At 38.4% G+C, this 15,959-nt stretch overlaps 1 protein-coding gene across 1 annotated transcript in view; it reads right to left on the reverse strand.

The window, feature by feature from the left end:
* The window catches only part of ctnna2 (catenin (cadherin-associated protein), alpha 2), a 340,484-nt gene that overhangs the window by 81,245 nt on the left and 243,280 nt on the right, over nucleotides 1-15,959 (reverse strand). Inside the window, exon 8 of the mRNA XM_085409840.1 lies at nucleotides 14,633-14,713. Within this exon, the coding sequence (XP_085265966.1) occupies nucleotides 14,633-14,713 (81 nt within the window). The remainder of the gene's footprint in view (nucleotides 1-14,632; nucleotides 14,714-15,959) is intronic.

Genomic DNA, 15,959 nt, shown 5'->3' on the forward strand with positions numbered 1-15,959 from the left:
TGCCCCTAACCATTGGGAACCCTCACATTAACTTTTATCGAGTGGAAAAAAGTCCTCCGTTCGTTAGCGTTTATCCTCCAGCTTTACTGTTTATATTATGCTAACATAGCTGTTTCGCTAGCGATCACGTATCACATCATTATATACCAGCTAGCTCAACTTCAGTAACCCTACAAACTTCACTGCTGTTTACTTTCCTGTCTTCATTTATGTTGGAAGTGATAGCAGAGCTGTATGTTTTAATTTGTTTCATAAATCCCTCAGTCAGAACATGGTATATTATATATAGATGGAAGCTAGCGAGCTAACTCCCTGCTAACTTCTAACTCTGTTAATAAATGTCATAAATTCCATTTTCATGGATGCCTGGATGTTAAACTTAATTGCTACAACTGGTAGAGCAGCCACAATGATTATTTTATTACAGATAAAAGAATTTAGACAGTTTTTCAACTCTCAGTAATGCTGCACTGATCATTTGACTTAGGGACCTGCAGCGAAGTTTGGGCCCAGACATGGCTAATGACTTCAGACTTAAAGACCGGATACAGTGACGTTCATGATCACCAAGCCTAATTTGTCACCTCTCCACCATCATGACTGACAGTTGGTATGAGGCACTCGTGATGATATGCTATTTGTTTTTCATCCACCATTGCTAAACATTTTTGCTCTCATCTATCCAAAAGAAGTCTAGTTAAAAGTTAAATCTTTTTTTTTAATAATACTGTCATGAACATAAGCATTTAACACACTAAGGACAGCAGAGTCTAAAAAAAGCTCCTGAGTTTAGCATGTTTTTGTGTGTTTGAGGATTGCACAGTCTGACCTTGGAGTAAATTTGCCAGGATGTCCACTCCTGGGTAGACTGAAAGTGGTCTATGGTGTCTAGTTGTTAATAATTGTGCTCACTATAGAATGGCGGACTTCAAATTGTTTGGAAATGGCCTGACAATCTTTCCCAAATTGATGGGCAGCAACAATTGCTTCTCCTACAATCACTGATGATGTCTTTCCTCCTTGGCACGGTGTTAACACACACCTCGATGCTCCAGGGCTGCAAACTTCCAAAACGTCTGCTTTTATAGAGGCGGTCACACTTGCTGATGATTCATTAATCAAATAAATTTTATTAGTAGCTCCTGGCTGCTACTTACCTTCTTAATTCCTATGGAAGAAGTAAGGGTGTGCTTAATTTTTCACACAGTGTTTCTGCATTTTGGCCTAAGTTTTGCTAAAAAGAAATAATGACATGTTTAGTATGACATGTGTTGTTGTTAATTTGAGGCCATCTTTACCTAAGTTTGAGACCTGCTAAGTGCCACATGATTCATCATGTCTTCACGCATTACAATTTAGAATTGACAGAGGGTGTACTTTCTTTGTCACATGATTCACTCTTTCTCTCTATATATATTAGATTCTTTGAGACTATTCCTGCTTTTATTTAAAACAAATGTCTTCCATCTGCCTGTAACATCTACTGTGCGACCAGACGCGATGATCAGCCTGCAGCATGACGACAGTTGAGCCCAGAGTGACAGAAAATAAATTTGATTAGATTCAGTGGAACTGTTCCAACGTCATTGTCGCTGTGTGTACATGTTACATGTTTCAGTTACATTAGTGCAGTGGTTCCCAAGCTTTTTTTTGCTAGGCCCCCTTTTGTTTTACAAGAAAATTTTTTGCACCTATGTTTGTCCGTGATTTGAACAGCCCAGAAAACCAATTCTGCAGGGGAGACCTACCTTGGCACTTGTGCAGGTGAAACCAAAGGGCAGATATGCTTCACCATATTTTCTAGTCTTTGGCTTAGAATGAAGTTGGTTTGGAAACATATTCAGCGATGCTTCATCTTGAGATTGAGAGACCAGTGTCGGAGTGTTAAAGAACAGCTTTGAAATTCTCATGAGTTGTTGCAAAAGAACAATTACCATCATAATCCGGCTACCCCTTCGGCGCCAGCTGTGGGCTCAAGGCTGGAGCCGAACAAAACACCCTGATAACGACTGTGTTGAGTCTGTTCCTTCCCATTCCATGCAAGGCCACCTGGGTTGGCTGGAAGACTGTTTACCTAGCCTGGCAGGATGAAGGACACTGTCTCAGCTGAACTATGGACACGCACACACATGCATATGCACTCACTGACGCATCACATTCCCTACCCCGGATCCAACGCCACCTCCAACGCTTACCTCCCCCATGATGTGGACATCGGGTCAGCTGGAGGCACAGTCGAAGATTGCAGCGGTCCCAGATCAGATGTACACACTGGAACACTTTCCCATGTTGCTTGTCTGTGTTTATTGTGCTATGGTGTGTTGATATCTGTGCATTCCTGTATTATCCTTTTGTGTTACACATTTCGATGTTTTTTTTCCTCGCTACCTAGCCTGACCTGTCTCCCCAATGTGATGTTTGTGTATTGTATGTACGGTCGGCAAGGTCTGTCATCTCGGTTGTGGGCAAAAGACCTGCAACTGACAAATAAAGGCTATCTCATCTCATCTCCTGCTTTGCGTTTGTGTGGGCGCCCCATGCTAGCAGTGTCCAAGCATTTTTTTCCCCCCATTTTCATACCGCGCCCCCCCTGCAATGGCTCTGCGCCCCCCCTAGGGGGCGGGCCCCACACTTTAGGAAGGTCTGCATTAGTGGATGTATAGTCTCAACACGCAGTTCACTGAGTGATACTGATTGTCTTATTGTGTTTGCAGAAGATGAAACGTACTTGTGGAGATGCTTCATGATTAATGCTGAGTGAGGAAGTTTCTGGTTTCTGGTAATGCCAGTAATTATTTGTTATCTAATATTGTTTTTGCTATTTCTGTTGTGTATGAACAAAGCTCCTACGTTGTTCAAGATGTCCGCTCAAATGCTTTTTTTTCTTACCAATAAATTATAAAAAATATAAACAGATTAAAATTTGATCATGTTCAAAGTCATCTTCCTGGGCATGTCCAGACAGCTTCCAATTCAGCTATTATTGTTAGATTAATGACCATTTGCACTCTGCTCCCTGTGAATCTCAAGGATTGAGGCAGGTGCTGAAAGCCTGGACTCCAGCTATGACCAAGCAGTTGTCAGCAGTTTAAGAGTCCACATTTTCTAAACCCCAAGGGCAAAGTGTCAGGTGGGGAGCTAGACCATGAGCTTGCTCGTCAGTTTTATTCAGTATTTATCAGGTTGTGCACCGTAAACGTGTAACCGCTGGAGTGAGTTCTGTTGTAATGTCCTGAGGACTCAGAGAGGAAACTCAGCGAAAAAAATTCACATTCAGGCCCATTTTCATCTGTGAAATTCTCCTTCCTGTCGGTGTCAAGAAGTTTAACTGCTCATTTATTCCCCGAGATATCGTAAAATAAGAAAAAAGAGTGTCTCAGTTTTTCTATATGATAAAGAAAAGCTGCTGTAGTAAATGAAAGAAATCTGTGAGCACAACTCTTTCGAATTAAATTTTATTATACAAATTATAGAAAAGGTTCTGGTAGCTCATTGCCCAGACTGTCCTGTAATTATAATACTGAAAGTTTTTGTTAAGTCACAGAAGATGTCCCATTTTTTCCAGTAAGGATCTATTTAAAAAACAACAACAACAACAAAAATGTATAAAACCTGGAATCTTTCTGTCATTTAATTGTTTATCTATTACTTTATTACTTTGGTATAGTAAAAATAAGCTCGAGGAATCTATGAAAATATAGTTTAAAGTCAAAAATGTATCCTGTCCTTCACATTTTCCAAAGCTGCCCATCTGGCCGGATTGATAACACAACTTCCACTTTTAAAAATGTCAGCAATGACAAAAAGAGTCAAGATGAGGAACTTGGTGGTGAAATCAGTCAAATTCAATTAGGGTATGATGATCTTTATGGACCTCAGGACTCTTCATATAGAGCATGTTAGAGCCTAAATATTATTTTCATAAAATAATATATAAAAATTATTTTCATTAAAGTGATTACAATATTTAGGTATAGAGAAATGTACTATTTAAGGTAGTTACTACTATCATTTGTGAAACTAGTGATCTGAAACTTTAGTACAGAGGAACGAATGTGTTAGAGATGAGGAAAGAAGCCAGTGTGCTCAAATCAGAGAGAGACTGACTCATTCTAAGCTCTGGTCTGTTCAGGGTCACAAAGCCATGATGTTATGTTAACTCATTTCTTTGCAACAGATAATGACTGGCGCACGCAAGAATGTTTGCCTTGAATCTATGTATGTCAGCAGTTGATCAGCATAGGAAGTGACTGTGAGGAAAAAAGAGGTTTTTATCATATCAATATATGATATTGGTATTTACATTTATATTTTTACAGGCTGATTTCAAAGACCTGAGGAATCATTGTAAAATGCATTTTCAGCCTACAGCTGAAATCTATAAAGCCAATTTTAAGCACAACATACTTCTTTCTTTCTATCCACACACACTGTGTAGGTGCACTATGATCCTTTATTCCAGTTTTACTCATTTCTATCCTCACTGTCCTTCCCTACTTTGCTTGCAATAACAGAAAACACTCACACAGTACTTTGCCATGTCTCGAATCCTACTTACAATTGCAAGTATGAGTGCATAAGCACGCTCACGCTGACAATTATTACAACACGCAGTGCATTATGAGTATCCAGATGGTGTACCCACAATGGTCAAAAAGTTGAGTGCGATCTGTTCTTAAGAGACTAGAGGAAGGAAAAAGTGGGAGAGACTATAAATATCCCAGTTCTAACAATAAAACCGGGATATTATTATTTTTTAAGGGCAAACAAAAAACAGACACCAAAGTAGCAGTTTAGGGGGGAGTGGGGCTGGGGAACCGAACCAGGGTGGGTGCAGGGTCTAAGCCGAGCAGAATAAAAGAAAGGGAGGTGGGGTGGTATGAACTGATCTCCAAAAGGCATACAGTTAAACACAATACAACATTTTTTTCAACATTTAAGCAATGGGTTTTGCTTTGTACAGTTTTAGAATGAATAAAAGGAAAGGAGTCCTACTCAAAAGTTGGGGCACCCCAAGAGATCTGAGCTTTGAGATAACTTTTACTAAGGTCTCAGACCTTAATTAGCAAGTTCACAATCATCGTTTGAAAAGGCCAAGTGATGTAAATTTCAAAGCATTTTAAATACTCAGACTCCTGAAACCTTGTCTAAGCAATCTGCATCCATGGGCTTCTCTAAGCAACTGCATAGCACTCTGAAAATTTTAATAATTGATAACCGCAAAACAGGAGAAGGCTATAAGAAGGCTGCTTTATGCCTTTTGGAAATCAGGTCATCTTTTACTCACTTATTTATTGATAGCAACCGAAACTTTAACCAGGGGTGCTCAAAGCCACTATGTAGACAGTGTACTACAAGGAAGTGTACTAACAGAAGTATCCAACATGAAAAATGGTGCTTGTCTTGCTCTAAGCATTTGTGCTCTGTGTGAAGTCAGGTTTTCCTGTGCTCCGCAGTGTGTTACAGCGCCACATCGCTAGTCTGTCCTAAAACCTGAGCAGATGAATTCTGATTGGCATCTTTTTATTCTTCTAAGCCCAGCTTAATTACCTCTAGTTACTCAATGAGGAGGCAAGCAGAAGTGGTGCATGGTGAATGGTAACTGTGCTGCAACCCTAAATACATAGTTTTGGTTACACATTATCCATTATGAACCTTTATTGAGCTGTTTCGTTTTTACTTAATATCGTAAAGCTTATCTACTGTGTGTCTCATCCAAAATTCTACAACATATGCAGTGGCTAACTAACCTAGTTTGCTACATTGATTAGTAGCATTTCAATCATTAATGTCACACACTGAAAATGTACATTATTAGCAAGTGTAATGAGAAGAGTGGGGCCACAGTTGGAGATGGAAAAGTAGGAAAAAAGGCAGGCTGCAGTCTGATTACAAAGTTGTGATGATTTGCTACAAACAGGGTCTGCTTTAGCCATGTTTCACTGGGGCATGATCAAGACTCATTAGTCATTGGAGTTAGTGGAGTAACCACTATAAACAAACTTATAGGGTTCTAAAACAAGATAAAATGCAGCAGAAGTAAGGATTCAAATAGAACGGACTGGCAGTTTTATTGGGCTCTTCTAGCTTTAACTGTGCAAAGCACTCAACAAGTGACATTTTACGGCATTTTACCTTTAATCCACACATATGGCCAATTTAAATTCTCCAGTTAACCTAGCATACATGTGTTTTGACTATGGGGGGGGAAAAAAGAAGAAAAGGTTCATTTTCCAATCAGTCCGGAGGTTGTGCTCTCAGGAACCTTTTTAGGTTGCTAAAAGGCTCCTTCGAACTACTGTTGCCGTGTTTCCAACACATACGGACTATTTTCTTGTCTGTCTCCGACTCTCTTTTCTGCTCTCGACTATATCCATCTCTTTCTGTTCTGTACCTGCAGGTCTGTGTGCACGCACACAAAGCAGCAACAGTGGACAGAATGAAGACTAGTCTTCAGTTGCAAAAACCCAGCAATGCGGCACCTTCCTGCAGCGTTGTGCAAATGTGTAGACACGTAATTTTAGTGCTATAGAATGTCGTCAATATTAAACAATCAGACACTTATATTTTATTTCTCCCATTCACTGCTTTGTTTTCATTAACGCTACTGGTTCTCTTCTTTCCCTTTTTACTTCTCCTGCTCACATTCTCTGTCTGTTTCACTGCCTTTAGCTTTCTCTGACATGAAATCTCTCTGGACTTCATCACTGGTGTAATAAAGAAAGAAAAAACATGCAACGCCTCTTTGATGTATTTCTGACCTATATTTTTATATTTTCTTTTTTTCCCCCCATTCTTTTTTCTTTCTTGTGCCTGCACTCAGTTGCAGGAGTTTTAAATATGTCACTTTTATCTGTCTTCAAGTAAAACCAATCAGCCTCTAGCCCTACCAAAGACTTTCTCAGGGTAGGTTCCTTTTGCCCTGAAAATAGCCCTGAAGGTCCTAAAGTGGAAGTTTTTCACACATAGATTTTTGGGCCACCCAAAAAGCATCTTATAGTTCTTAAAATAGAAAACAGGATATTGATGTCTAGATTTTTTTATCTTTCTATTTATGTACTTGGACATTTTCTGCATTGTACTCAAATGTAATCAAAGCAGGGACATTCATACAACATGGATTTAGGATTATGTTGATGTGTAAAAACACAACTTGATGTACAATCATTCACTGACTGATTAAGTAAAGCTGCTTATTATTTCTTGCATGTATGCATGTAGACATGACCAAGACAACCTACTGAAGTTCAAACCCAGCATCAGAAAGGAGAAGAAAGGTCATTTTATTGACCTTAAACATGACATGGTTGATGGGGCCAGATGAGCTTCTCTAAGAATCTCAGAAACTGCTGAACTACAGAGGTTTATTCACACAGTTATCTCTTGGTTTTATAGAGAATGTTCTGAAAAGGTGAGCGGCAGTTCTCTGGACCAAAATGCTTTATTGATGCCAGAGGTCATAGGAGAATGGCCTAAATGCTTTGAGCTGACCAGATATGCAAAAGAGCATTTCTAAACTTCAATGGCCTACAGTAGCAGAAAACCACACTAGGTGCCACTTCTGTCAGCTACAAAAGCTACAATTCACATAGGCCCACCAAAAATAAACAAACAACAAAAACGGCCTTATCCAATGAGTCTTAAGTTTTGCTGTGACATTCATATTGTAGGTTCAGACTTTGGCATAAATATCATGAATCCATTCTGTCTTATATGAACAATTTAGGCTGCTGGTGGTGGCATGATGGTGTCAGGTAGGGCTGGGCTATATCATACCGTTCACAGTAATACCGGTGTAATTTTGGGCAACGATAGGAAAATGAAATATCGCGATAGAATATGGGTAAAACGCGCATGCGCAGTGCCTATGTTTCCATACGCACCTGGCGGAGACGCAGAATGAGAAGAGCGAAAGCGGATCGTTAAATGAAACGGATGAACCAGAATTGGTTTGTAAAAATGCTGCAACTTCAGTGGTGTGGAACTGGTTTAGCTTTCGTCCGTCAGATACACAACAAAGCACTACTTTTGGTAGAGTATGCTAGCGGGCCGTCGTTATTACCGTGTTGTTTGGAAAATACGGCACACTTAAAATCAATCCTTTGATTTTTCTGAAAATGTGCCTTATGTATGAATTCTGGTTGTGTTTACTGACCTCGAAACGATTTTATGTCGTACACGAAAATCTGTCAAATGTTTTAGTACGACTTTGCTAAGCTACGAACCCGCACCGCTTGATGGATTGTCGGAGCATTACGGCTATCGTAGGCAGGAGCCTCGCGGAGTGATACGTACTGCGCTTCAACATAATATTATTGTGTTGTGTGTGTATAACCTCTTTTTAAGTTTTGTGGATATTATACATGGTTATGCTGAGGACATGTCGGCCAATTTCCACTGGAAATGCCTTTTGGTTCAACTGTCAGCAAGGATTTTGCATTTGCACTGTTAAATTTTTATATAACTTTAATGCACATAAAAAACAGCTGCTTGTTTAAGTGAAAATACATTGATGGGGTTTATTGCACTAATAAAGTTGTGGAGTTGTAAAGTATTTTGTCTAGTGTCAATTATATCATCAGTTATATCGTTATCGCAAGTTTTCAAATGTATATCGTGATAAATATTTTTGGTCATATTGCCCTGCTCTAGTGTCAGGGATATTATCTTATCTCAGTATGATCTAACTTAGCATCTTTTACATGCTACAGCGTACCTGAGTACTGTTGACCACATTCATTACTGATGGTTGCTTCCATTAGGATAACATGCCATGTCACAAACATCAAACCATCTCAAACTAGTTTCTTGAACATGACAATGAGTTCCCTGTACTCAAATGGCCTCCACAGTCACGGATCTCTATCCAATAGAGCATCTGAATCCAGGCTACAAAGAATTAAAGCAACTCTGAACATGGTAGTACACCCTGATACTAGCAAGTTTAACCTAATAAAGTGGCTGGTGACCATATACAATTGTATAAACGAATCCGAAAAATATGTGTTTTGCAGCCCCCCAAGAGGAATCTTCACTACCATAGCTAATGAAACTTGAATACTTGAACACTTTGCAAAAAAAAAAAAAAAAAAACGGATCAAAGGGATTCAAAAATAATTTGGAAATTGTTAGTCTAAACAAAGAGTTACAGCTGACAAGATTCGTGCCAGCTGTTTCTCCTTAACATGAAAACCCTAAACAATTAAAAAACAGCTGCACCAATCAACAATCTAATAGCAAAAATGGAAATGATTTCAACAACCCAAAGCAGACAGAGAGGAGGGGGACGGAGTGAAAAAAAACTAAATTTGTGAGGCAAAATATGCGAGGCAGTTGTGCTATAGGGAATCCTGGAATCAGCCATCAGTCAAAAAATGGCCCAGAGAGATGACTTGACAGATGCATCCATTACAGACAAGACGACAGGAGGTTCAACACATGGCTCATTTCCAATGGCTTTTTTGGTCTGGCTATCAAGTGAATGTTAATAAAGAGAGAGAAAAAAACCAACTCAGAATTATACTATAGTTTAAAGGGTTGATGAGTGTTGTTATTTATATTTTTTACATACACGCTTCTTCATGCCTGCCTTATATAAAGTCCACTCACCCTCCTATTTCAAGCAAAACATGTCTTTTCAATTGTTTTGCTTGCTTCGTTGATTACAGGTACGGAGAAAACAATGTCTCCATCAACTCGCTCAGTGTGAAACACACAGAAAGGAAAAGGGGGGAGTTTACCTATAACTATTGGATGGCAACTGATGTGCTTGAACTAAGTTCTTTGTGGAAATGTGTTTTACATCTGTGGAGTAGGTGCACATTTCACACATATTCTGAAGTGAATAAAGCACTCCACACTCTTCTCTGTTCAAGAGGCCAAATGACTACTTTCTCCCAGGGTCCTCAGTTTGCTTCCTGTGCACCTACCCCAACCTTAGTTTTTTAAAGATAGTCAAACGATCACAGACGAAATAAGATTGATATTTCTGTAATAAGAAACCGTTTACTTGTGCACTGAGGCAAACAGGCCTTTAATTTAAATGCAACAACTTACTTTTTGTGCATTCGTGCTGAACACAAATGCAGGCTGACTTGGTAAACTCAAAACTAGGGGCATTATAAAAGACCCAATGATTTAAGAGCTTTTGGGTTTGCTGCAAATCTTTATACATTTATTATAATCTAACATTTCCCCCCTATTTCACAAAATATTTCCCCATATATGTCTGAAAGTGGCCAAGCCTTAAAGTGACATGCTGTTTACCTCCAGCTCTGAACAGTAGTGGCACAGAACAAATAATTACAGTGTTTTTGTCATGAAAAAGTCAAGTGAGTGCTTTAAAACGTGCATTTAATATTATAAAGAAATGATGGCTTGTTTATGAATAAGCTGAACTTTAGAAATGACCACTCTCCTAAACAAATGCCAGTTTGGATTGCTAATTTTCAAGCTTGAGTTGATGGGCTAATTATTGTGCTTCAGAATACTCGAATCACTCATTAGCCCGGCCTTGACATTTTATTTTTCTAATCTGTTAAGAAGCCTCAAGGTCAAAGCTCAGTTAGTTTTATGTTACATTTTAATTGCATTTAAATGTTCTAATGGAGTTCCATTTACTTTCTCTTTTGCATGAGCATCATAAGTGAGTAGTAAAGCAATTTGTTTCACACTTATGGAAAAAAATACAAACAAGACATAGCAGCAGTGGCTTCTTAATTATACCAAGTGTACTTTGATTAAAACAGTGAATAAGAACAATAAGGCTGGTTCTACGAGAACATAAGGATTTACTCTGTATTGGAGCAAAGTGAAAACCACAGCACAAATAAGATTACTTGATGTGCCGAGCAAAACCTTACAAGGACCTTTCTTAACATATTATATATTAGTTTACCGTGGATGCAATTAATTTGTTAACCAGCAAATTGTGTCTTAAATTACAGTAAGCATTACTCTCAATAAACAGTGTTCATTGCAATATTGCAGCTGTGCGTCATCTGCTCTTTGTTAGGTAAGGTACTGACTTTTTATGAGGAAGCAGTTTTATGTAAAGTTGCCTTCTAAACAACAACTTGTGATCTGATTTTGTCAAGAAATAAAAGTGTGTGCACAGGTGGTTTTCTTAGTCAGACTGCCTACATGTTTGCCTTTTTTAAGGGGTGTTGGTGACTGCAAATTTTCCCATATGGAAAAGAAATAGAAAAAACTTATAAAAGACTTGCATAAGATGTAGCTTACTTCATATAATGAATCATATAAGGCTTATATTATTTACTCATGAAAGTGGCCACTTTCTCATTACTTTCATATATTGTTTTAGTAAGTATCCAGAACATACAAATTTCATTTATATAAATTTTCAAGGGATCTTATATCTGTTTTCACACAAGACAGATACAAACTTTATAAGATTTATATATATCTCTTCCATATGGGTTAATACAGTACTCTACTCTGCTGAGGGCCACAGACGAGCCTCAAAAGTGCCTACAGCATAGGCTTGTGGTGAAAAAGGAGTACATTAGCTCCTCAAACTACTTATACAATTATATAATTCTATTAATTTATGTAAATTAAAGAGCATACCATATTTATTGCAGTCGATTAATTGAGCTGTTGCTCACCACCGACTACTCATCTCTTGCGTACAAATGTGTATTTCTGCAGAATTTGAAGAAATTCTTTTAACTTGTCAAGCAATATTGTGTTTAAGAGAATAGGATGAAGGTCACACTGACCCTGACCACCAAAGTTTTTTCGGTTCGTCGCTAAGTACAAGTGTTTGTGACATGACTGAAAAATATTCCCTGAAGAGATGCTGCAATCTTCTACCAACTACGGGCATCATTCATACTGAGGCGTTACAATAACAATAACTTGACTGTACACTTCACTGAAGGTCTCTCATAAGAAGATACAAAAAACTGAAACTCTGTGAATAAAGACCAACTGTGTAATCATTGGGAATGGAATAACAGGGAACCAGGCTGCAATTTTGAGTCATAAAGGCCAGCTCTATGTTTGTTGGTGCATTTCTCAGTTTCCCTTTTTGAATGAAAAGCAAAAAATATATATAAAATGTTGGCAATTGAACATTTTGTTAACATTTGTTTAATGCTGTGAGGTTAAGCCGCACTGCATTTCCTCTACCAGACTAGAAAGCATCGCAAGAGTTTATTCTTTCCAAGAAAACAAAATCAGGGCGGAAAAGATATCAGCTGAATTGTCCACGGATAAGAAACAGCTTATGATTGCTATCTATGTGTACACAACAGCATGAAAGAGAAAACAATGTCGCATGTCTCTGGTGGTGTTGTTGCACAGCATGTTTGGTCTTACCTGCTCCACTTTTAGAAATGCTGTCTGTCATCTGTGCTTGTCTGCTCTGCTATTTGATCCCTCCTTTACACAATGGAGATGTCGCAAACTTGGATGCTCAAATGCAAAACCGTGCTCCTCCCCTCAGGAAGGTCTTGTGTCTCTACACGGTGCCACTGACTTGCTAAACTCAACATGTGTTTTGTTGACATAATTACAGTATCACAGCACTATGTAATGCCTGCAAGTGTGCTGCAAGTTTGCCCTCCCATCTTAACTCAAAGCTCAAACACACCGCCCATTCTGTCAAGCCAACCCCTGAGTCAATAGAACATCCTGTCAGAGTGAATACCGCCTGCCAGCCTGTCAGGCAGCCCCACCAAAAGCCCAATGGGAGGGAGAGTTATAGCCTCCCATCTGGAATGATCCTCTGGGTCTTCAGAGGTCAGGAAAGACAAAGCCATAGCTCGTTTGTGCAGGAAGCTGCTACAGTCGATTTCCAAGAAGTGCCAGATGTGACGGTGGAAAAACGGAATATTGAACACAACTGATGTTCTGATTTTTTTTTTTTTTTTTTTTTTTTTTGGGGGGGGGCAAGAAGATGGTTCAACTGCACTCAAGTCTGCACTTCAGTATAATTGATTAGGACTGAAAGAGTAGCTCTAAAGCACACTGCAGTCACAGTATTACATCAACAGACACCTGTGCGCACTCATTAAGTGTTGTCGTGTCTTGGCTGTTTTTTTCCTCTGCGTAAGATCCAGCAGTGGAAAGCCAGATTAATCTTGTCTGTAGTGAAGATGAGAAAGGAACCAGCATTGCTTCTGAGTTCTGACACTTTGTATCACAGCAGGAATCGTGTACTTATTCACCACCAGAAGGTAGCTTCAGAAATCTTTTTTGGTTTTTTAATCCAGATTCATGATACAATATTAGAATTGAATGCTATATATGTGGCCTGATATTAATTTTATTCATTACAATTCTTGTCAGTTGTTAGTTCATGATGTGCAGCCAACCCAAATAAGAGGAAATCTCAAAGCAGTTTGAAAACAAAACCACTGGCAGAAAAGTGAATGATGCTGGCAGAGCTGGAGTGCCCCAGACTAAAGGTATCATTAGCTATCAAAGATTGCGGCACATAGGGTCAGCAGATGGCAGGTATTGCTTGGTCTGAGTCTTAAAGGTGGTTCTGTCTGCTCTAAAGCTACATGAACACTTTTCTGTTGTTTCCCTATTAGAAGTGACCTGTCTAGGGTCAGATAAAGCACCATCTCAAATGAATCCCCACGACCACTGATGCTGCTTATCACGATTAGGTGGCAGAGGGGCTCGGTCAATAACAATTATTGGTCCTGTTTGTTACAGATGCAATGATATGATATACTATTATATGCATATTGCCGGTCCATCCAGTGTTTACAACCCTGCATCTGCAAAGAGATATATGCTACAGCTGGCCTATATTAGCTGCATTGCTAATTGCCAAAATCTTTTTTTTTCTTTGTTTGTGTAAAGGTTAATCCATCAGTAAGTTATTTATTTACAATTGTATTTTTAATGCTGAAATATAATTATTGTTGTTATCTATTAATTTTCAGATTTACAGTTCTATAACAAAAAAAAGAAAAGCAGAAAAAATAGTAAATCACAGCATTATTTTTTGACCAAGATGCCAAATTATTGAGTTATTTACTTGCATTCCTGAACACAAACATTGGTTTCAGTGGTTGAATGTTATTAATTTCTGACTTCTCAGAGAAGCTTAAATTTGGGTATTAAAATGTGAATTTGGGTTTTTTTTGCCTGACAAATTAAAACAATTTGAAGTTTAAATACATTTTTGTCAGTTTTTGTGACAAGTGGTCTCATAAAGTTAAGTGCTGTATATATACATACATAACTGTTTGGCATTTGTCTTCATTTCTACACAAAGCCAACGAAAAACCATCAAAGGAATATTGTTCCTATGTGCCATACTTATAAGCTTAATTAGCTCAATTCCATATTTAGTATATGCCTGCTATAAACAATCATGAAAGTATGAAGTCAACTTCAATAAATAAATTCTCTAATAAATACACTATGTGATGCTCTTTGAGAAACATTTGCCAAATATGTAACTTAGAAAAATACATAACTGTGACCTGATCTTTTGAAATAGCACTGAGATGGACTGGAATATTGCTGGTATTTCTCTTTTTATAGTGGCAGTAAAAAAAAATAGTGAAGGTTATTGTTAGAGGTGTATTAATGAAAAAAAACAGTTTTCATCAGCAGTAGATCTGAGACGTTGCGGGCAAGGACTCACCTGTCTTCGCAGGTCCCTGGTCTTTTTGGTCATTTTGTCAATGGCTGAGTTCAGGGGGTCACCTTTCTCTTTTCTGCCAGTCTGTAAAAACAAAAACAAAAAAGTAGAAACAGGTTAGTGGAGTTCCAGCGCACAATATAATACATCTTACAGTTCTTGTGAGTTTTTCAGTTCTTTCTCACTTTTTTGGTATATTCAGTGCAGATTGTAAATACTGAAAACACGCTTCCCCACAAAATCATTTGCCAACATTACAAGAGGTCATTAATCTGAGCAGAGTCAGTGAAAACAGATCAGAAAATGTGTGTAATGTCACCAGCAACTAGCCTATCTGGCATGTGTTACTTTAGTTGTTGCCAGTGCCCCTGTGCGCTGCACTTCCTGTCAGTGCCAACTCCTACTGCTGGCTTTAGGAGGGTGTAGACTTCACCTGATACACGCAGAGTCACAAGCTGCTTCATTTCACCTGACTGTGGGGAGTTTCACTGAACAAGCAGTGCAGAGCTTCTTGCTGTTTTAGACTTCCATGCTTTCCAGTAACAGCATACCAATCAACTAGTTAAAGTTGCTAAGCTACTATGACTCAATATGCCAACTGTGTTCATCGAAAAACGTGGTTAAGCAAGCCGCTCCACCTTCAGTTACATGTCACTGCTTGTTCATTTAAAGCATTAACCGTTTTTGCTTAGAAAGGCATTTTTAGGTAAATGCATACAGCGAATGTCCAGTTTTTCTCTCCGATTCTCAATGGCAGCTTGGTTTGGAAGTTATTATGATTAAAATAAATAAAGGTTATTGCTTTATTAAAAATATGCACTCAACAGGTGTCACTAAAAGAATAAGAAACAAACTTATTCCAAGTAACAATTGGGAAATGAAGAAAAACATAAATGTTCCTTAAAAGTGAAGAATTTCATGTTTTTAATACCTTTCAATCAGCTATTATGTGGAGTCAAAAGCCATCACTCTTTAAACTAAAAGAACAAATATTCATTCTTGGTAATTACTAGGCCCCTTTATTTTGACAACTGACAAATGAGAAAAAAATGTGTCTCGCGTTTGAAACCTGTCCTGTTGTTTACTGAATGGTGTGATTCATGCTGTATGCAAACAAGTTAACAGGAGAAAAACAAAACAAAGCCAAATTTGTTTGTAGAAATCCTTCACACGGCTCCTTTTATTCACATTTTTTTGTCAAGTTATTAAAAAAAAAAAGAGGGGTTAGCAGGATGATCAACAGATTGTAAGACATAGTCATCTTCTGTCAAAGCAACACCAGCGTAAAATATTATTTGTATTGTTGCCAGGCAACCATCTGACAGTTCTG

This window comes from Rhamphochromis longiceps, linkage group LG6, assembly GCF_057381845.1.
Source record: "Rhamphochromis longiceps isolate RC_006_pf linkage group LG6, R_longiceps_female_GT1.1, whole genome shotgun sequence".
NCBI classification, from domain to species: domain Eukaryota; kingdom Metazoa; phylum Chordata; class Actinopteri; order Cichliformes; family Cichlidae; genus Rhamphochromis; species Rhamphochromis longiceps.